A 20,830-nucleotide genomic window follows, 5' to 3' on the forward strand; every position below is an offset into this window, starting at 1 on the left:
CGCAGCTTTGGGCGGGGCGGGGGGTTGCTGTTGACCGACATACATCTACAACAGCATTCCCGCCCGACTGTCTCTTACTCTCAGGTTCTCCCAATCCATAGCTGAATAATCCAGTTTCGAGTATCGCATACTTGATCCAGTCGAGTATCGCATACTTGATCCGGCTCCTCATGATGACGGTTCAAGCTTCCAAGTTCACCCCTGAGGTCCTACTCTCTGCCCCGCGCAGGTCCCCTGGCATCCCCAACCCCGCCGGCACCAAGGTGTTGTATACCGTGAGTTGTCCGTCTGCGTTGGGCTTGATCTGGTCTCTGGCTTTCTGTCTCCATATGGGTGATTTTCAACGAAACTTGTGGGCTCGCATTGACTAGAACCAGGTTTCGGCCTACTCGTTCGACTCCCACAGCAAAACGTCTCAAATCCGTGTTCTCGATGTTGAGAGCGGTCACTCTACTCTCCTCTATGAAGAAGCGTCTTATAGCGATGCAACATGGATTTCAGACCAGGAGATTATGATGTTGAGGAGTGGCGACAAGGGAGCCACCAGCCTATTGTTGGGAGACGTTACGAGGCCATCCGTGTAAGCCTTTCTCTCTGAACTGCAGTTCTAGCCCCTTATTGACGAGTGGGAGATAGGGTGACCCGAATTGGCCATTTCGAAGGTAGCCTCTCTAGTCTCAAAGCCAAACCACTGTCGGACGATAAAGTCGCCATCGCCGTCTGTGTCCTGACGACCCCTGCCGGCGCCATGTATAACCCCGCAGCCGAGAAGAAGCAGCACACGACCGGGAAGATCTACTCGAGCTTGTTTGTCAGGCATTGGGACTCTTGGGTTTCCGAAAATCACAATGCCATCTGGTATGGTCTTCTCAAAAAGGAAGACGAGACGTACAAGCTGGCAGAACCGGGCTTGGTCAACGCTCTCAAGGGCACGAAGCTACAATCTCCGGTCCCGCCTTTTGGCGGTGCAGGCGACTTTGATATTGGCAAGAATGGCATCGTGTTTGTTGCGCGGGACCCCGAAATCTCCCCGGCGATCTATACAAAGACGGACCTCTACTTTGTTCCTTTGAAATCTTTCACGGAGAAGGAGCCGCCAGTGCCGCAGGTTGTCAAGACGAGCAAGCTGCGTGGGTACTCGGCGTCGCCTGTCTTCTCGCGAGATGGAAAGAAGGTTGCTTTCACCCGGATGAAGAGCGATCAATACGAGACAGACAAGCCGAGGCTGATGCTCATCCCAAACGTCTTCGATCTTGCAAGCGTGCAAGAGTTCTACCAGACGGACGACGGTGTTGGTGGGTGGGATGCGCGGCCTGAATGGATCACTTGGAGCAAGGACGATTCGGAGCTGTACGTATCCGCCGAAGAACACGGTCGTGTGAAACTCTGGAAGCTTCCTTCGGCACCGCACGAGGCGAAAGACTTGCCAGCAGCAATCTACGGGGAGGGATCTGTCATTGAGGCCAAGCTACTCGGAGACGAAGGTGAGAAGCTCCTTATCAGCACATCATCAAGAGTCGAAAACTCGGCCTACTCGGTTCTCAATCCGGTCAGCAAAGAAACCGACCTTATATCGTCGAGCTCGAAGCACGGCAAGTCTTTCGGCCTGTCCCAGTCGCAGTGCGACGAGTTCTGGTTCAAGGGAGCAGAAGGATACGACGTGCACGCCCTGGTGTTGAAGCCTTCGAACTTTGACAAGAACAAGAAGTACCCCCTTGCTTTCCTCATCCACGGAGGACCGCAGGCCGCGTGGACGGACAGCTGGAGCACACGGTGGAACCCGGCCATCTTCGCAGAGCAGGGCTACATTGCGGTCATGCCCAACCCGACTGGAAGCACTGGTTACGGTCAGCAGCACACCGACAACATACAGAACGAGTGGGGTGGCCGCCCGTACGTCGACTTGGTCAAATGCTTCGACCATATTGAGAAGAACATTCCTTACATTGACTCGGGTAACGCTGTTGCTCTGGGCGCTTCTTACGGCGGCTACATGATCAGTGAGTCAATGCCAATATATTGTTCAATTTGCCGTTCATAATGTTAACCCTAAGTAGACTGGATCCAGGGACACGAACTCGGAAGAAAGTTCAAGGCCTTGGTATGCCACGACGGCGTGTTCTCCACACTCAACCAATGGTCGACTGAAGAGCTGTTCTTCCCTCTCCATGACTTTGGCGGTCTCCTTTGGGAGAACCGTGAGGGCTACGAGAAATGGGACCCTGCCCATCACTTGGATCAGTGGTCGACGCCTCAACTGGTCATCCACAATGAGCTAGACTACAGATTACCCATCTCTGAGGGTCTGGCCATGTTCAACGTGCTGCAGGCCCGCGGCGTGCCCAGTAAGATGTTAATGTTCCCGGACGAGAACCACGTAAGTGCTGAGCATCATGAGACGTCTGTACGGAATGCTGACATATTTGCAGTGGGTGTTAAAGCCCGAGAACTCACTTCTCTGGCACAGAGAGGTTCTGAATTGGATCAACAAGTACACAGGCATTGGCAAGTCTGCAGAATTGGTCGTCCGGTAAAAGCAAGACTAGTAGACGTAGACTATTGACCGCTTGCAAGTACAATAGCATTGCTCTATAAGGAGGTGGCTTTCTGGATATTCTCATTTTCTATCAACGGCTAAGGGTTTAAAGACATAAGCTGCATTAATCAAGAGACCTGCCTCGTTCTGGAGTGCGGGTATAAAAGTTAAACAGCATGATCCTATAAATTTGAGTATTTCGTCTTACTCGATGAAAGTAATAATAAATTGGGAAATAGTGCCAGAGGCACTGCGGTAGGCACAGCAGTGACGGGTTTCAGTAGTGGATGGTGATACAGTGTCTACACTGTCCGAACAGCTCTCCCCGGCGGTTCTTCCACACCAGCTAGAGAGCTCTCACCTCATCCTTCTGTTCAGTTCTCCCCCTGGTCCGAGCTCCCATCTTGACAAGGCTGAAATTTCGCGGGCTTGCACCTGCTTGAACTCATCCTACGACGAATGATTTTTCATTTTCTTGCGACGAACAGCTCCGCAAAAGGCGCGCCACGATTCTATAATATATCCAACGAGCCTTGCGATCCGAGAAAGACGCGTCGTAGCACAATGCGAAGCTCTGTGAACCAACATCAGATCCGAAGGTGACAGACGGAGTCGCATCCACGAGCCCAGCCACAGCACCAGCGATTTCCCTCTCGAGCCGCTCAGTTTTCCCTTCGAATCTACGCGGATTAGACTCCTTTACACGCCACACGAAGCGGATACCGCTCTCGGCGATATAGACGAGACAATCAAACGAAAATAAGAGGAAGAAGAAAACACCCATACAAGCTATACACACATATACATATACACACGATGACGCCCCCGCCGCTCCTCTTCCACGCCCTCCTGCGCCCCGCGGTTCTGCAGATCCTGCGCGCGACGGGCTATCACGCCGCGCGGCCTGTGGTGCTCGATGCCGTGACGGAGCTCGCGGCGCGGTACATGTACGCGCTGTGCCAGGCGACGGCGCGCCACGCTGCGGACAACAACCCCGACGGCGAGGTGCCCGGCATTGTCGACGTGCGTATGGCGCTGCAGGAGCTGGGCGCCGTGCCGCCGGACGACGTGCTCGCTGAGGGCAGGGGCACGATCTTGGGCGAGATCCTAGACTCTGTCGAGGGGGCGCCGAGGGGCCCGCAGGAGCGGGAGCAGGAGAAGCAGCAGGAGAAGGGCCCGACGCCGAGGGGGACCTTGCGATGACGACGGCGCTGGCCGATGTCGCGCGGGAGAGGGAGAGGGTCGAGGACACGAGGGGCGTGGACGAGTTCATCAAGTGGTTCTCCGGGCCGCGGAACAAGACCATCCGGGAAGCCGCGGTGGGCGACGGAGAGCTGGAGCTGGGCGATTACTTGAACGGTTCGTTTCACCCTTTCTACCCATGTTAGCAGAGGAGTTGCACACTCGACGAATGCGCCCGGATAGAGATGCGACGGGAGAGATGAGAAAGAAGGACTAACGTGTTTGGCCGTTGGCAGTCCTGAAAAAGAAGCACAGCAAGACGGGCGAGGACTCCAAGTACCACGGCACGATCATCGGCAAGGGTAACGACGTCGGCGAGGTCCAGGTCGAGGGCGGAGATCTGCCGAGCATTCACACGTGGCGGACTAAAATGCAGGGGCCCCTGCCGGGCAACGCGCTGTCGGCGGCGTCGCCTCGGATTAAGGAGGAGTCGAGGCCGCCGAGCTCCGGGCTGAGCTCCGTGGGCGACAGGCTGGGCGACGACCGGGACGGCATGGACTTGTCGTAGGGGACGAGGCTGCGGACCGGGAGGCGCGGCGGCAGCAACAGCGGCGGGGTCAAGGACCCTGTTCGTCGGGTCGTGGTTGGTGGCCGCTCGAGGGCGACGAAGAAGGGTGTCGGTGTTTTCAAGGCATAGCGCGGCGTTTTGGGAGAAGGGGGGACATGAAAAAAAAAACCAAGCACTTTTACTTTTCAAAAAGAGGGCGAGCGTTCGGTCTCGGGGGGCCGGATTGAGTGGGCTCAACGGGGAAGGTCTTCAGAGTGCATGATGCTTCTATTCGTCTTTGCTCGTGGTCTGAGCAGGCATGGGTTTGCTCGCCGGGCTTTATTGCATAGCGAACTAGACTATGCTAATCACGTCACATTCAAACATTCTCGTTTTATCCGTCATGGAGGAGGCCACCGCCTGTGTGTCGCGGTGTGTGTGCCCCTGCTACGAAACACTCCTCCCACCGCTACTTTCCGATTCATCGCTTGACCTCGGTGACGCGATCGAGGTTGAACGCGGCGCTGATGAGGGCGAGGTGGCTGAAGGCCTGGGGCGTGTTGCCGAGCTGCTCGCCGCTGCGGGCAATCTCCTCGGAGAACATGGACAGGTGGTTAGAGAAGCCGAGCATGTTCTCGAAGAGATTGACGGCGCGCACGAGGTACTTTGGCTCGTAGGCGGAGGCGCGCGTCATGGCTTCGACGAGCCAGAACGTGCACATACTAAAGGCGCCCTCTCTCCCGCCGACGCCTGGGAGATGGATTGTGGCGTTAGCTATCGCGGTAAAGGGAGGCGAGTGTGCTGACGCGTCTGTGATGTTGGGAAGGGAGAGGGAAAAGACGCACCATCTTCTGAGAGCTCAGTATTGTACCGGTACACCAGGCCGGTGCTGGTGAGACCGCCCTTCTCGGGGGGCAGGAGGATACGGTCCATGGTGTTGAGAAAACGAGGGTCATTGGGGGCGATGAAGAAGACGAGCGGGGCGATAAGGATCGAGGAGTCGATCTTGGTGTTGTTCTCGTAGCTCTGGACGAAGCACTTCATGTCCTTGTTATATCCTTTCACCCAGTCAGCTCACGGTTCGGGTACTAAACAGGCAGCTGCGGGTGTTGAGTTTTCTCATCAGGGATCTGAGCTCAGGGCGTCTTAGGCTGGGAGAGGGAGATCGAGAGCCAGCACACACCCTTGTCCATGATCTCCTCCATGAGGCCGTCACGGGCCGCGAGCCACTTGCTACGGTTGGGGCAGGGAAAGTTGCGCTTGTCTGCGAGGCGGAGGCCGCGGTCGAAGGCGACCCAGAGCATGATCTTGGAGTAGGTGAAGTTCTGCGGTTTGTTGCGGACCTCCCAGATCGACATATCAGGCTCTATCAACGATGTTAGTAAGGAACGGTCATTCTGTTCGAGTTTGGAGACTCACTATCTGTGAGTGTAAGGACAAAATCTGGGCGCTCGAATCAGCTTCTCTGACGGACCGAGATAGGGGGCTCGCGAAACATTACCCAGCATCACTCTCACAGAACACCACTGGTCCCAACTGATCGGCTTGCCGTACTTGTTGTACAGGTATATGCCGTCCATTAGCTCGCCGTAAATGTCAAACTGCTGGTGGGATGCGGCGCCGTTGCCAATCCTCACTGGTTTGCTGCCTCTGTACCCCTCGAGGTGATCGAGCTCGACCTCAGGGATATCGGTCTCGCCGCGAATGGTGAACATGATGGGCAGCTCACCGTTGGGGCGGCGGGACTTGATGAAGCGCTCGCTGATGAAGTTCATATAAGCATCCGCCTCGGCAGTGAAGCCCAATCGAAGGAGGATGTAAATAGTAAAGCTCGAGTCACGAACCCAGGAGAAACGATAGTCCCAGTTTCTGATGACTGTGTGAGCTATGTTCGGCAACACAGAGAGCCGGATATGAGAGCTTACCGTGTACCGCCAATATCTTCCGGAATTGAAAATGTAGGAGCGGCGATGATAGCACCAGTTGGCTCGTACGTCATCATTTTCAATAGCATCAGGCTTCGGTTGACGACCTCGCGCGATCGGCCCTTGTACTTGCTCTTGGAGATCCAATTATACCAGTAGGTTGCCGTGTCATGCTGCTGGCTATCAAGTACGGCGGTTGTGATGTTCTCGGTAACGTGATTGGGGATATCTTTGCGCAAGACAAACGAAACGGCCTGGCCTTCCTCGATCTCGATGCGGGCAACCACACCCTCGCCCAGCATCCCCTCGCGTTTCTCCTTTCGAAAAGTGACAGTAGGCGCGGAGTCCGATTCCGCGTCAACGGTGACATCCAGCTGCATCTTGTAATGCTCGCTGTGGAAGGTAACAGCCTTGCTCGGGCTACCTGTGGTGTGAGTTGGCTCGACAATGGTGGTAACATGAGTCTCAGTAGCATATTGGAAAGCTGGGAATATCTCAATTTCTACGGCACGTTAATGTATATTTGAGCCCTTGTTAAAGCAAGAGCTCGACTTACCCATCTCTAGGTGACCACGGATACACTCGACTCGTCGGACAAGCCATTTCTTGAGCTCCTCCTGAATCTTGATAGCCTCGCGGAACGCGGTCTGGCGGGCACTCGTCGACAAGACTGTAGCGGTCTTGGGCCGAGGGAAAAAGTCCACAAGGTCAACGACGCCGTCATCGTGAATGTATCTGGTCTGCAAGATGTTGGACGATGGGAGATACTGTTGCCTTTAAGTGTTATTCAGATAAGTCTCGGCAAACGACGCTTCCCGTGCTCACTTAGTGGTACACTGCTTGGACGGATGAGGGCAGATGCTGAAAAAGCCCCCCTTGTCCTTATCGAGAAGCCGGCAGAATACACTCGGCGAGTCAAAGTCCGGCCTAGACAGTTGAGTTAGATGTTGAGCTTCGTCGACATTGGCCTAGCATCAAGTTCGGTGTAACCGGATGGCCCGGAGAAAGTCCAATTGACACTCATGCTCATCCCGACCTTCCAAAGACGACGTAAAAACATCCAAGCTCATCATTCCCAATGCGAGCGACAAAAGCAATGGGCGTAATGTGAGTGGAAAGATTCACAGGAATGGCCACTCGGCCGAGAGCGTCTACCTGACACAGCGCAGCAAAGAGATGTTTCGTACCAGCACATAAAATCAATAGAGCCGTTCATTCCAACGAGGGCGCAGGTGTGCATGTTGCCAATCATGCCGTAGTCCTCGATGGGTAGGTAGCCGAAGTGGCTGCCGGTAGCATGCCTCGTCGAACATTGCTGGGCCATGACGTCGGCTGTTGGAACAATGGAACAAGGCTTGTGAGTTTAAGACAAAAGACAAGAATCGTCACTTTTTCATAAACAGATGCTCTCCGTGAGATGGGTTCCGCGAACGAGCTCACAGCCGTAGGCTCTTATCTAGGGAATACTTGACACGGGTAGGCTTTAGTGAGATCGAAAGCTGTGGAAGCTGGGGGGTTGAGGTCAAGTTTTGGGTCTAAGCAAGGCAGAGGGGTAAACCCCGGCGATTGCGGGATGACAGGAAGCCACGATGTGCGGCTGGGTGTGGCGGCGAGAGGAAGAGACACCGTTAGACCAATGTCGATGGACGGTTTCGTCACGATTGTCTCCCAATGACACCGTCCAATAAGACGCGGGGGGGGGTCCTCTTACCGACGGTGAGTAATCCATTCCTCCCCTGAGCACTAGCTACATTGCCGTTGGACTAGGCTTGGTTGGGGGTTTCTAAATTTGAAAAGCACTCGGAAACAAAAGTAATTCGACCCATTGGTGATGTCGAAGAAGAAGCCGATGACGCTCTGAAAGAGGTGGGCGCTTCGAGCTGCGGCTGATGCCGGGTTGGAGCTATCCCCAGCGAGTTTCTAGATCTGCACCCAAACCCGAGCTGGGCCAGGTACAGGCATGCGAAGAGCTACCTTGTCGGAGCCTAAGCATAATTGAATTGGAACGAGAGCTCTTCGTCCGCCGAAGATCTCTTTCCAATGGAATGTTTGCTGGCCTGTGTTTGCGAAAGAATTCACTGCGCAGACGCAACATCCGATCGACAGAGTACTGATACGTGGGCGAGCGTAACGAATGACGGCGTCTGACATCATGGGGAAGCCTGGGCGCCTCTCCCTTTCGGGGCTCGACGTAATTTTCTTGTCCGATCATTCCCCCTCACCCGTTGTTCGAGACATCGAGGAGTCTGCGAATGACAATTGAGAGGAAAAAATGCAATGGCGCGATGATTAAGGCGGCCGATGGGAGGCTGGGTAGGCATGAGGCTGGTGTCTCGCTTGGAGCTGTTCACTGAGATAGGTAGGTACCTAGCCTAGACTGACTCTCGTAAGGGCGGAAGTCGGTCACATTTGTTATGTGTTAATTCAAAAGGAACAGGTTGGGTTGGCGCCGGCCAGGGCTGGGAATAAGTAACTTAAAATACTTGTTTCTTTACCTTTGAGTAAGTATTTCTAAGTATTTCATTACAAAATACTTACTTAAAGTTACTGATTCCCAACCCTGGCGCCGGCTGAGCGGCACAAGACATTCAACGGGTTCCGACACCCAGGGACCGAGCGACCCGCCCCCCCCTTTTTTTCCCTCCTTTTTCCTTTGTTGTTCACTTTCACCGTGGGGAGGCAGGTGTGGCGGGTGGTCAATGTCGCACCTGTCAATGAAAAGTTGTTTCTAGGCCCTCAGCCTCTGCTCCCAAGCTGACTTATCAAGGGGACATCCGTATCTGAGGTTAAAAAAAAAGCCCCTTGCTGAGAATCACGTGGCTCACTCTACTTATCACAAAGGTCCCGTTGCAGCCTGGTTCATTGGACTGCAGATGGCTTGTATTGGTCCAAGTGGGTTCCAGCATCACGAGCCATAGTGGCACAGATGTTGGTAACCTTGATCCAAGCGGTGATGACCAAGAGAAAAAGGTGTTTGTGATGTGTTATTTGCGGTCTGCAAAGTGGTTTGCTGGGCAGGCGGGGTATTTGCTCGGCAGCGGGTCGCGGCTCCGCCCGAGAACCCGGTCGGGAGACACGGACGGTGAAGTCTGGTTGGGAGTTGTACTGAGCACCCCATCCCGGTTGGGCTTTTCTCGGTTGCCTGTTGATAGCCGTGAGACTGAGCCACAAGGCCAGAAACGTAGCCGAGAGCCCGTCATGCACACGATGCCGTGCTCTGGAGTCAGTGCGAGAAGCAAACGGGGACGGGGGTTGGTGGACGGGATGATGTTGCGGTAAAGTTCGCCCGAATAGGCTTCCAAGTGGAGGAGAAAACCTGCGACTCCGGGTGTGACAGACGACGGCTGGATCAAGCTTACATGGCTAGACGAACATATGTGAAACTAGGGCCACTGTTTCTTTAGATGAGGCTCATGTTTGTGCCGTGATCTGACCCGATTTTGAGTTATGCATCTGCTCTGTTTCACGGAAGCTTACTCTATTGTACGTATGTAGGCGGTGGGAGCCTCGAAAGGAGGTCTGTCTGGGTACCAAATGCAGAAGCCAGCTACCTGGTCTGACATATTGCAACTAACAACTTCTGGCCTGTAAGAGAGGGATAGGGACACTAGTGACGGCCCGCGTGAAAGCATAAAACCAAACAAACACAATGTGTATTCGTATCCCGAGATGACTCAAGACGCCATTCGAGTCCGGCTAAGGGGTGCACTACACTATATTAGAGGCCTCCTCTTATTGCCGCTATGCTTTGTCCGTGCGAGCAGGTGTGCAAGGTACTCTGTGGTTTGCTGACTACTACCTACCTACCTTTAACTAGGCACCTAGGTAGGTAACAAGGTCGCCACACGCCACGCCAGATCTGATGGGGCTTGTCAACCTGGCGACTTGGGGGCAGACCCGATATTTCCTTCCCTCAGACTTCCAGTAACAATGGCCCATGATGCTGCTACCTACCACCCTACCATCTGGGTGACAAAAAAAAAAAAAAAAAATAGCCGCTTTTCCTTACCATTACCACATGGCAACCGGCCATCCACTTTGTCACCCGGGTGCCTGACAATACTGGGTACGTTGATGGGGACTGAAAGGCCGGAACTCCCGCGATGCCTGTCCTGCCGTTTACCGCCTGGTTTCGTTCGTGCTGGGTTTTCATCTGATTCGCCTCCTTCCCTCCATCCCCCTCCGTCGCATTGGGTTTGTCTCTGTGGACCCATGATGCATCCTGATTGTGAGCTGGCATGCCACAGGGAGCAATACCTATGGAAGGCCATCCCTGATGACGACCCTGACCGCCGCAATGTAAATGTACTTTTGTGGCGGCTGCCCACGAGCCGTCTCCACCATGAGACATGCCAAGATGATATCCACATTTCATCTTAGGAGGGAAAAGCAGAGACAATGTACACTTGACATTTGGGGCGAGATTGACCTGGCAAGCAGGTCAGCGGCAATTGGCGGTATAATTAGGTAGTGAAAGCTTCTGTAGCGCTCGCCTAACATAAAGCAATAATAATGTTGTGGACAAGGAGACTGACTGTTGCTGAACTACTACCTACCTATGTGATGCTAGGTAGGTACCTATCTGTAGGCGGGCAACCACACCGTAACACCATCGTGACTTCGTCCCAATACACCGAGTCAAGAGAGGAGGAATGAAGAAATAGGGAGTGACGGACGGTATGAGACATGCCTGAGGCATCCAGTACTACAAGCACATAGATCACCCTACATCATGGGCCATAGCTAAGGAATACATCGATCATACAACCCACTATACTGACCCCAAGGTGTACCGCCTCACAGTTGGTAGCACAACTGGTTTCCGACCAGTGACGACCGGATAGAAAACTTTTAGTTTAAGCTGGATCAGCTACTGAAGAAAAGAAAATCCCTGTCTATTACAGTTAGCAATGTCGCTGGCTGCACTACGCCAAATCAGTTTCTGATACTGACGAGTGGTGACCAACCACATGCAAGCCCTGCCCCACGCTAACCCCACCATTATCCGAATCACCCCACTAAATCTGATAACCTCTAACGTCAACCCATCACATATCCAAGGATTATTCAACTAGGACCCTAATCTTAACTTACTTCCCTTGACCTTTTATCTAAGTCACAGACTACATATTAATATTTCTTATGTTAGTAACTGACCTATAAGTATAGGTAGAGTAACTGTTACACTGTATAGAAGTAAATTAATTATTACATATTAAGAGTAACAATGTTACACTTGTAACTAAGTTATCAAATTATATCCTATAGGTAGATAATCTAATGTACTTTAACGTATTATTTCTAGTGAAATAGAATTAAACTAGGTCTATTAAGAACTTTCTCTATAGGTAGCGTCACCAAACAACTACCTATAGCACAACTCTACAACCACTAAACCCACCGAGCAAGCCTAAAGCTATCCTGTTAGACCTTGAGAGTGTGACATCCAGGTTGTCTACGTTAGACCTCCACAAGTTGCCTACACTGCGACTGACTACATTGGACGACAACCTACGTATAGGCCCCTTGGACCTTGACAAGCGACCTATATTAACCCAATATACTCCCCTCCTCTCATCCTATCGCAGAGCACACAGCACAGGCAATACCCTAACTAAATCAGTCACGTCACCAGACGCCAAATAGGGACACCGCTCACTATCGACGGAGGAAGCACGTCGTTCACCATCTACAAGATTATCACGGCACCAGCAAGATTCATATCAGCAAGACAACATGTCTGCACCGACGACACCGGAGGCCGCGGCAGCCATGATCTCGGCGTCAATCAACCAATTGCAACAACTAGCCAACATGTCCAAGGGTACCGTGTGCCTCGCTTACTCAGGTAGTCTTGACACCTCGACCATTCTCGCCTGGCTGCTTGACCAGGGATATGAGGTCGTCGCACACATCGCCAATGTTGGCCAGGAGGAGGACTGGGCTGCCGTCGAGAAGAAAGCTCTCCAGATAGGCGCCAAGAAGATGATCATCGACGATCTCGAGCGCGAAATGGTTGAGGACCTTTGCTTCAAGGCCGTCAAGGTCAACGCACAATACAAGGATACCTACTTGCTGGGTACCAGCTTGGCTCGCCCTGTCATCGCACGCGGCATGATGAGGGCTGCCGCTCGGGAGGGTTGCTAGTTTGTGTCTCACGGTTGCACCGGCAAGGGAAACGATCAGGTCAGATTCGAGCTCGCATTCTACACCATCAACCCCAGCATCAAGTGCATCAGCCCCTGGCGTCTGCCTGAGTTCACCTCGCGCTTTCAAGGCCGGAACGATCTGCTTGAATACGCAGCCCAGAAGAACATTCCCGTCTCTTCCACCAAGGCCAAGCCGTACTCGATAGATGCAAATCTCGCGCACTGCTCGTACGAGGCTGGCATGCTTGAGGACCCCGACGTCAACCCCCCCTGAGGACATGTGGACTATGACTGTCTCCCCGCTCAAGGCTCCTGACACCCCCGCCCACATCACAATCCACTTCGAAAAGGGTATTCCTGTCAAGGTTGTGACTCTTGAGACCCAGCAGACAGTGACCGATTCCGTCGAAGTTTTCAAGCTCCTTAACGCGCTCGGAAAGGAGCATGGCATTGGCCGCATTGATATCGTTGAGAACCGCTTGATCGGCTTGAAGTCTAGGGGTTGCTACGACTCTCCCGCCATGACGATCCTTCGTGTGGCTCACATCGCGATCGAAGGCCTTACTCTCGATGGCCGCCCGAGGGCTGCCCGCGATACGTTGAGCAAGCAACGGTCTCAGCTGCTCTACAATGGTCTTTACTACAGTCCCGAGAGAGAATTCCTGCAGCCAAGTCTCGACTTCGCCCAAGAATGGGTTAACGGTGAAGTCCGCCTTCAGCTGCACAAGGGTCAAGCCTACGTTCTTGGCCGCAGGTCCCCGGAGAAGTTGTACTCCGAGGAGGATGCCTCTATGGACCCCCTCACTACTTTCGATCCCGCTGATGCGACTGGCTTCATCGCGATCGAGTCCATCCGCCTTAAGAAGTATGGCCAACAGCTGGCGGAAGCTGGTTACAAGTTTTGAGTAATCAGATAGATGATTGGAGTTTGATTTGAGGAATGATAGCTTTTTCCGAAGCGAGGACGCTTTTTCCGAAAAAAGGGGCCGGCAACTGTGAGACATGCCTCAGGCATCAGGTACCACAAGTACGGATACATAGATCACCCTACATCATGGGCCATAGCTAAGGAATACATCGATCATACAACCCACTATACTGACCCCAAGGTGTCCACCTCGCAGACAGGGGGAGACGAAGCCACCGAGATCATAGGTACCTATCTACCTACCTGCCTACCATACCACCCAGTGCCTTGCGTGCGTAGGTACGTATCTATACCCCTAGCACTCACTACCCTCTCTCCTCTCTTCCCACCCTCCATACTAAGATCAGCGTGTGGGCGTGACACTTGACCTTGACAACGCCAAAGCACCACCGCCAACCTAGCTACCGCCAGCAAATGAGCGGCGCCCATTCTCTCGTCCCGACCCCCTCTCTCTTTCCACCGACAGGCACAGGCACAAGCACAAGCACAAGCAATTACCCAGTCCAGAGTGGACACAACAATCAGATGCGCAGGCAGCGAGAGCCAGCGAGCAGTACCCGTACCTTGCGGTAATCTGGACCTAGTTTACCTGGACTTGGACCGGGACCAGACCCGACCCGACCTTGCCTTACCACTTGCGAACCCCCGTTGTGGAATCCCAGATTAAATCATGCCCCGATCCTCCTCCCCGTCAGACTCGACCTCATCCTCACTTGTGCATGTGCTGTCTCCTGACCCTAGTCGATCCGCCTCTGCCTCTGCTATTGCCAGTGCCACAGCATCCTCCCCCGATCCCATTGACCACGAAGACGCCCTCCCGCCTATCTCCCACGATCACGCTACTGCTGCTACCAACCGAAGCCTCCTGAACCCGTCACCTTTGCTCCTCCCACCGCCCACCGCGTCCTCCCCTGGGCACGCGACCACATCGCCAATATCCGCGAACCCGGATGACCCCCGGTCACAAGACGCCGCTGCCACTGATCTTACTCACACATATTCGGACTTGGGCTCTGCCCTTACCTTGACCAACACTAATAACGAGAACCCTATCCGCGCACGCGGCGCCGTTGCCGAACAAGAATTCGAGATGGAGCCGTTGAAAGGGGTCGGTCACCGCCGGCGCCGCAGTTCTCTCATGCAAAACGCCGGCTCCAGCAACCACCAGAAGGCCCCGTCGAGGAGTCAGGGGAACCTGTCCGAAGAACCAAAGATATCGGAGGAGGACTTCGGCGCGACACCATCGGCCTCCAAAGACGCCGAAAACGACAGCTTCTCCGACGAGGATCTCCACGACGACGAGGAGATAGGCCTGACGAAGAAGGACAAGCGCAGGAAGAAGAATAAGAGAAGCAACAACACACGACTAGACCAGAGAATCGTTCGCGGACAGATCTCGGCCGAAGAGAAGAAGGAGGCCGACCAAAACGTTATTAGGAGGTCTGTCATCAATGTGGTCCTGATCTTGCTGTGGTACTTCTTTTCACTCAGCATTTCATTGGTAAGTTTTTGTTCTTCTGTTGTTACTCCTGTCAGCAGAAAACGCAAGCTGACGCTCCATTTCGTAGTACAACAAATGGATGTTTGACCAAAACCGCCTCAATTTTGCTTTCCCCCTGTTTACGACTGCGTGCCACATGCTGGTGCAGTTCGCCCTCTCATCTTTGGTCTTATTCTTAGTACCCTCATTACGCCCGTCAAATGGTCTGCGAAACTCGGACCTGGGCCGCTCGCGGCATGAATCCGAGCCGGACCGGCCGTTGATGACCAAAATGTTCTACCTGACGCGCATTGGGCCCTGCGGTGCCGCGACGGGTCTCGATATCGGGTTGGGAAACACATCACTCAAGTTTATTACCCTCACCTTTTACAGTAAGTAGATTGCGTCGCCTGAGCTTTCCTACAATACTAACGACTGGGCCAGCCATGTGCAAATCATCTTCTCTAGCGTTCGTTTTGATCTTCGCCTTTTTATTCCGGCTCGAACAGCCTACCTGGCGTCTTGTGGCCATCATTGCCACAATGACTCTTGGTGTCGTTCTCATGGTCTCGGGGGAAGTCGAATTCAAGGTCAGCGGCTTCATCCTCGTCATCTCTGCCGCCTTTTTCTCCGGTTTCCGCTGGGGTCTGACCCAGATCCTCCTGCTCCGCAATCCAGCGACCTCCAACCCCTTTTCCAGTATTTTCTTCCTGGCACCAGTCATGTTTTTGACATTGATCGTCATCGCCATTCCCGTCGAGGGCTTCCCGGCTCTCATCGAAGGCCTGAAGGTCCTCGTGGCCGAGTGGGGTGTTGTCACGACCCCCCTGTTCCTGCTCTTCCCCGGCTGCATCGCCTTCCTCATGACCGCCTCCGAGTTCGCTCTGCTGCAGCGCACCTCGGTTGTCACCCTCTCTATTGCCGGTATCTTCAAGGAGGTTGTCACCATCTCCGCCGCCGCTCTCGTTTTCAACGACCGCCTGACGCCCATCAACTTTGTCGGTCTCATCACCACCATGGGCGCCATCGTTGCGTACAACTATATCAAGATCACTCAGATGCGTGAGAATGCTCAGAAGGAGGTCCAGCGTGGCCATATGGAGGTTGCCTCCGGCTCATCTTCGAGCGGAAGCGACAACGACGACGGTGGCGAAGAAACGGGCCTTCTGCGGAACAGCACCGATTATGAGGACAACCTCGTCACTGCAGACGGCGATATTTTGCCCAACCCGCAACACACGGCGCAAGAATCACGAACGGCCCAGGCTCACCGCGACAACTAGGCGTACACCCTCCCCCGTACGTGTTCATCTCTTTTGTTGTAAATTCAGTTCAAGGGATCCGGCAAACACATTTTACATTTTTCATTTTTCAAAAAGGGCAAAACACATCTTGTCGGTTGGCAGATGAGGCAGGCAAGGAGTTCATGGGCTTTATCTGGGAAGGAGAATGGAGGTTTCTGAGAGAAATTGGCAAAATGGCTATATACTCGCGGGTTCTTTATGGATGAAACCCCAAAGTTCTTAGGTTCGAAAGGAAAGAGTTGCATAACGAGGTGGATATACCATTGGCGGTAGAGTAGAACAAAGTCGAGACCCAGGCCGCTGGGTTCTGAGACATCATCTTGTTGTAATACCCCGGAGAGGTTAGATACACAAGAGAATATCAAGCATGATCGACCACAAATGGCATATACACATGGTTCCAACAAAAAAGTTACCACAGCTCCCGTGATGGTACATGCATGGTCCCGCAAAAGAGGTAGCTTACGATGGGCTTGGAGTTCAGCGAAAAAGAGATTGGTACTTCGGCTCGCTTACCTAGGTAACGTGCGAAGGCCTTGCTCACGGCCACTGTCCCCGACGAGATTCTGCTGGACCTGGGTAAGTTGGTGTAGAAGCCTCGGATATGTTAGCTGTGCGCAAATTTCAGAAGCAACGCACAGAGTGCAACTTATTCGACCAATGTGGACTGCCATAATGAAAGCTGGCGCAGGCATGGGAAAGTAGCATATGATATTCATACATCATGCTTACCAGCTTACTATGCCACTCCGGCTAAGGGGCTTCGCACGCTTGGTCAAATCACGGATGCGAACATCACGACACTTAGAATCGAGTTTGAGAAGATGGTTCTATTTTTGAGATACGCGTCGATGATTAGAATGGGTATGATGAACCTCCAACTCCAAAACGCCCCCCGCCCCCGCCAAGCCGACTCGAACAGACAGAAATACACCGTACCGGCGGAAGACGAACGTTCACCCGAGCAACTTGAGACCGTTCTTGGTCTTCTGCCCCGGCTTGGTGACGCCATGGCTGTGCACGGGGCCGAGGTGGGGCTCGTATCCGGTACCCTCGCCGGCATGCTTGCTGCCGCCGCCGCCGTTGCCGGAGTGCTTCTTGTTCTTGTTCTTGCGGTTGTTGTGATGGTCCTTCTCCTTGGCATTGGTGATCTTAATCTCCGTGTTTGCCTTGCGGACGGTGACGGGGTGGCTCTGAATGTATTTGCCGTTCATCTCCTTGGCGGCCTGGAAGAAGTCGTCGGCGTCGCTGAAGGAGACGAAGCCGTAGCCCTTTGACTTGGCGGTGCGCTTGTCGCGGATGACGCGCGCCTTTTGCACGGATTTCCACCGCGCAAAGGCCTTCAGAAGAGACTCGTCCGTCACCTCGCCCGCGAGGTTGCCGACGAAAAGGCGCAGGTGGCTCGGGTCCCACTCGGTGAGGGTGTCATCCGTCCACTTCTTGCCGCCACCCTCTCGGACGACGGTCTTCTTGCGCTCCGGGGGCTGGTTCGCCGCTGCCGCTGCCGCGGCGACTGCTGCGGGGTCGGGCACGACGGAGGGGGCGGCCGCAGAGCCGCCCGTCGCCGGGATGCCGCGGCCGCCGGGACCGCCGACGGCGTCTCTGCTCGTCGCATCCCGGGAGCTGTATGCGCTCTGCCATTGGGCTATCTGCATCGCCATGTCGGGGTCGTAGTCGGTGGCGCTGCCGGGGATCGGGAAAGGGTTACGGATCTGCGGCGCGGCGCCGTATGTGGAAGGCGGTGCATTGTAGCTCGTGGCCTGACCGTAGCTGGCACCGGCACCGGCACCGGTGCCGGCTCGTGGGTATTGGTTATATGAGGATGGCGGTGCCTGATAGGGCCCGGCGCTTCCTACCGCAGGCGAGGAGTGTGGCGGGTAGGACTGGTAGGAGGTGCCATAGTTGGGGGCGGGCGCCGGCGTGTAGCTTGATGCGCTCGAATAGGTGGGTGCTGCCGCCGGGGAGGCTGCCGCGCCGAAAGCGGGTTTGAAGGCGGGCTTGAAGACTCCGGAGGTCTTGGACGAGGGCGGCCGTGCGGGTAGGGAAGGGTGAGAGGACGGGTTGCCAGCGGAAGGCCCGCTTGAGATACCTGGAGGGGGCGGGTATGCCATGATGAATGAACTGCGGATTTCAAAGATGATTTTTCCTTGATGCAAGTCGCGTGGGCTTGCTTGGAAGCGTTCTTTGTGGCAACGTACCTCTGAGCCTGGGGGTTCCCGCTCAAAGAAGTCAAGATCTCCTTTGCTGGTTGCTATTGCCGATGCCGCACGTGCTATCGGTCGGAGCTGGCGCAAATGCAGAGATGGGTATGTTTCTTGATGGAACCGGAGAAAATGTGACGATGGAGCCTCCAGCCTCGGCGACGGAGTAGAGCCGATGTGGCTAGTGGCTAACTCCGATATAGTCACGTGCGAAGAGTGGCTCCGTTGGCAAGAACCTTGGCAGCTTCTCCCGTGTGGGCCGGTACCAAGCGACATTGCTTAAGTAAGCCCGTCGAATCCCGAGGTCCTCCGTGCAGTCCAGTCAAAGGCGGAATACAAAGCCGGAAAACAAGGACGGACTTTCCGTCTTGAGCCATTTGGCATCGGCCCGGCTGTTTTGCTCTGCCAATCTGGGTTGTCACCACCGGAACTTTTTCCATTGCGTTCCGTTTCTGCATCAACTGGGTACTCTTTATCAGTCAGACTGACATGGCGGGTGACCGTTGATACGGTTATTTGTTTGTTACACCGCTGAGTTGTTGGCTGACATCATGACCATCAACGCTGTGTTTTCTCACGGTCGGTCCATGCCAATCAACAATGCGCGTGGATTCACAGTGGAGGTCTAGCGGGTTTCCTAACCGACAACTCCGGGTCGTGCGACCAACCCCCACTAAGATTGAGGTTGCCCCTCGTTTCCCATGTCAGAGCCAGGTTTGTCGCTTTGTGAGCAACCAGCAGTCCAGGGCGGATCTACCGCTGCTCTCGGTCTCCGTTCACACCTCAAAGTACTTCGGTACATTAGGTGCTTTAGAGACAGAGGTGCGATATTTTCTGTCCCTTTTGCTGAGGGTGTGGGTCTCAACGAACATAATCGATTTGACCAGCATACTCGCCCAAGAGGGGTTTCTTCCGGCCAGCTTGGGTCTGGCTGGGTCCGACTGCTTCTGCACACCCATTGAAGCGCATATTTTGCTTGTCGCGCATGGCGGAAAAGGCCTGCTATCAGCCGTCTAGGGAAAGCAACCGCGAGGCGCTTGCATTATCTCTCGCTGACCTATTCCACTGCTTAGGTGAACTGGTGGTAATAAGCTGCATCTTTGTCCGTGGGGTTTTCGCGTCCGGACGAAATGCCGGGACGTGCTCTTGGACGAACCGCGACAGCGAGATATCTGTCTGGGCATCCGGAGTTGCTTTAAAGCTCTGCTGATGGACATTGTCCAGGGTGACAGGGAGGGGGGTTCATGCCGAAGAGCTGAAAAGACGGAATGGCCCACAATGCGATTCTTGGCTTGATGTTGGGTTGCGCATGGCGGCTCTCGGGGATATTTGAGTAATTAAACGGACACCATCAGACAGACACCCTATTCCCTTCGGCCCCCTGCTGCCACGATAGATTAGAAGCGAGCAAAGCGAGGCGAGCCGCGAGCGAGTGAATACCGGAGGTCCGTTAGGAGGAAGATAGATAACATGTGCCGCCAGGCAGGCAGCGCGCAGATTAGCATTGCCAACTAGCTAGAACCCCCGCGCCCTGTTCGACCGAGCGCATCGTGTTCCTCCACGGCAAGTTGCGAAACGTCAGGGTCTGACGCATCGAGTTTGAATACCGTAGTCGCAAATCTCCCTGGAACAACCAGAGTGTGAGATAACACGCGGCCACCAATAGGAAGGGGTGCCTATCGCCGAATCGAACCACAACTGGACGGATCCAGAAGCGGCTTTTTGGACGACGGGCTGCGTCAGGCTGGCGCGCTGCTTGACTAAAACACCGCCGGCGTGGAGCAGGCATGATGGTCGTTGCCGGGTCGCCATCCGCCACGCGTGCCGGGCTATTGCACAATGCGTTAACCGTGGCACCTACCTCGAGAGTCGCTAATGTAAGCACACGGAGGTGCTCGATGCTGTACCGTGCTTGAGTCAATATTCTGCAATGACTGGACTTGCTTCTGCCTTGCACCGAGAGAAAGGAGAGGTCCTGCTAGAGCGGCCAAAACAAACCTCGAGAAGAAGCTGGACAGCGCGGGAAACATGAGGTAGCAGGAGGCCATCGTCATAGTCTGCCCCTCCATGACAGACCGTCCAATTGAAAGTGGGGGTGAGGGCCTTGATGGAGCTCAATGTCGGGGTGGTGATGTGTATGTCCCCCTTCTTCTCATACACGGGCATCCGTACGGAAATGCTGGAACTATGATCCATGAGTAAGCTATGGTTCTGTCCCGCCAACCAAGCCAATCATTGCAAGCCAGTGTTGCCGTCAAAGCAGCCCTGTCGACCATCATAGACACCATCTAGTCTCCGCTTTCTGCCCGGTCTTTGTCCCTGCTTCCAATTCGCACGCCCAGAGGCGGAAAAAAAAAATAAGTTGAGGCCAGTTGCCGACTGGCGAAGCACCGGGCAGCTTGGTGCAGCTTGGTAGGAAGCAATAGACTGGTTGACTGGGAGGTGTGTGTGCACATTTGGCGCTTGTCAGGGTGGCCCCTGCCACTAACGCAAACCCCCTCCCATCCTACCCCTCCGTCGACCCTCCCGCTACAAACTTCGTCCGGGTTGACGAAAGCTCCAGCTTCTGGTCTCCTTC

At 54.3% G+C, this 20,830-nt stretch overlaps 9 protein-coding genes across 9 annotated transcripts; 5 read left to right on the top strand and 4 right to left on the bottom strand.

Moving 5' to 3' along the window:
- Positions 1-170: 170 nt before the first annotated feature.
- On the top strand, positions 171-2,534 carry LY79DRAFT_504021 (prolyl oligopeptidase; the record flags this gene model as incomplete). The annotated part of the gene is made up of 5 exons (XM_060553467.1): positions 171-275; positions 378-580; positions 637-2,000; positions 2,058-2,377; positions 2,430-2,534. 5 exons carry the CDS (start codon positions 171-173, stop codon positions 2,532-2,534), a joined length of 2,097 nt encoding a protein of 698 aa, XP_060421040.1.
- Positions 2,535-2,929: 395 nt separating this feature from the next.
- Positions 2,930-4,286, top strand: LY79DRAFT_699044 (bromodomain associated domain-containing protein; the record flags this gene model as incomplete). Its single annotated transcript, XM_060564884.1, has 3 exons — positions 2,930-3,652; positions 3,724-3,895; positions 4,015-4,286. Exons 1-3 carry the CDS (start codon positions 3,353-3,355, stop codon positions 4,284-4,286), a joined length of 744 nt encoding a protein of 247 aa, XP_060421041.1. The 5' UTR covers positions 2,930-3,352.
- A 460-nt stretch (positions 4,287-4,746) lies between these two features.
- Positions 4,747-7,514, bottom strand: LY79DRAFT_664808 (family 15 glycosyl hydrolase; the record flags this gene model as incomplete). Its single annotated transcript, XM_060562966.1, has 9 exons — positions 4,747-5,015; positions 5,111-5,323; positions 5,449-5,631; positions 5,685-5,708; positions 5,767-6,134; positions 6,191-6,692; positions 6,747-6,964; positions 7,016-7,117; positions 7,378-7,514. 9 exons carry the CDS (start codon positions 7,512-7,514, stop codon positions 4,747-4,749), a joined length of 2,016 nt encoding a protein of 671 aa, XP_060421042.1.
- Positions 7,515-8,740: 1,226 nt separating this feature from the next.
- Positions 8,741-9,583, top strand: LY79DRAFT_533967 (uncharacterized protein). Its single transcript, XM_060556394.1, has one exon. It carries the CDS (start codon positions 9,170-9,172, stop codon positions 9,467-9,469), a length of 300 nt encoding a protein of 99 aa, XP_060421043.1. The 5' UTR covers positions 8,741-9,169; the 3' UTR covers positions 9,470-9,583.
- Positions 9,584-9,916: 333 nt separating this feature from the next.
- Positions 9,917-11,044, bottom strand: LY79DRAFT_533970 (uncharacterized protein). The gene is made up of 2 exons (XM_060556395.1): positions 10,200-11,044; positions 9,917-10,108 (listed from the first exon to the last, which is right to left on the bottom strand). Exons 1-2 carry the CDS (start codon positions 10,563-10,565, stop codon positions 10,004-10,006), a joined length of 471 nt encoding a protein of 156 aa, XP_060421044.1. The 5' UTR covers positions 10,566-11,044; the 3' UTR covers positions 9,917-10,003.
- Positions 11,045-12,004: 960 nt separating this feature from the next.
- On the top strand, positions 12,005-13,244 carry LY79DRAFT_585933 (arginosuccinate synthase; the record flags this gene model as incomplete). Its single annotated transcript, XM_060560561.1, is given in 3 exon segments — positions 12,005-12,289; positions 12,338-12,598; positions 12,615-13,244. The coding sequence occupies 3 exon segments, from the start codon at positions 12,005-12,007 to the stop codon at positions 13,242-13,244; spliced, it is 1,176 nt and encodes a 391-aa protein (XP_060421045.1).
- A 693-nt stretch (positions 13,245-13,937) lies between these two features.
- Positions 13,938-16,030, top strand: LY79DRAFT_503058 (triose-phosphate transporter; the record flags this gene model as incomplete). The annotated part of the gene is made up of 3 exons (XM_060553374.1): positions 13,938-14,768; positions 14,836-15,139; positions 15,192-16,030. 3 exons carry the CDS (start codon positions 13,938-13,940, stop codon positions 16,028-16,030), a joined length of 1,974 nt encoding a protein of 657 aa, XP_060421046.1.
- Positions 16,031-17,007: 977 nt separating this feature from the next.
- On the bottom strand, positions 17,008-18,162 carry LY79DRAFT_574835 (uncharacterized protein; the record flags this gene model as incomplete). Its single annotated transcript, XM_060559639.1, has 1 exon — positions 17,008-18,162. The coding sequence occupies one exon, from the start codon at positions 18,160-18,162 to the stop codon at positions 17,008-17,010; it is 1,155 nt and encodes a 384-aa protein (XP_060421047.1).
- A 1,318-nt stretch (positions 18,163-19,480) lies between these two features.
- Positions 19,481-20,452, bottom strand: LY79DRAFT_23890 (uncharacterized protein). Its single transcript, XM_060551725.1, has 3 exons — positions 20,251-20,452; positions 19,693-20,153; positions 19,481-19,633 (listed from the first exon to the last, which is right to left on the bottom strand). Exons 1-2 carry the CDS (start codon positions 20,319-20,321, stop codon positions 19,751-19,753), a joined length of 474 nt encoding a protein of 157 aa, XP_060421048.1. The 5' UTR covers positions 20,322-20,452; the 3' UTR covers positions 19,481-19,633; positions 19,693-19,750.
- Positions 20,453-20,830: the final 378 nt, after the last annotated feature.

This window comes from Colletotrichum navitas (assembly GCF_030913465.1).
Source record: "Colletotrichum navitas strain CBS 125086 chromosome Unknown LY79scaffold_1, whole genome shotgun sequence".
Taxonomy (NCBI): Eukaryota; Fungi; Ascomycota; class Sordariomycetes; order Glomerellales; family Glomerellaceae; genus Colletotrichum; species Colletotrichum navitas.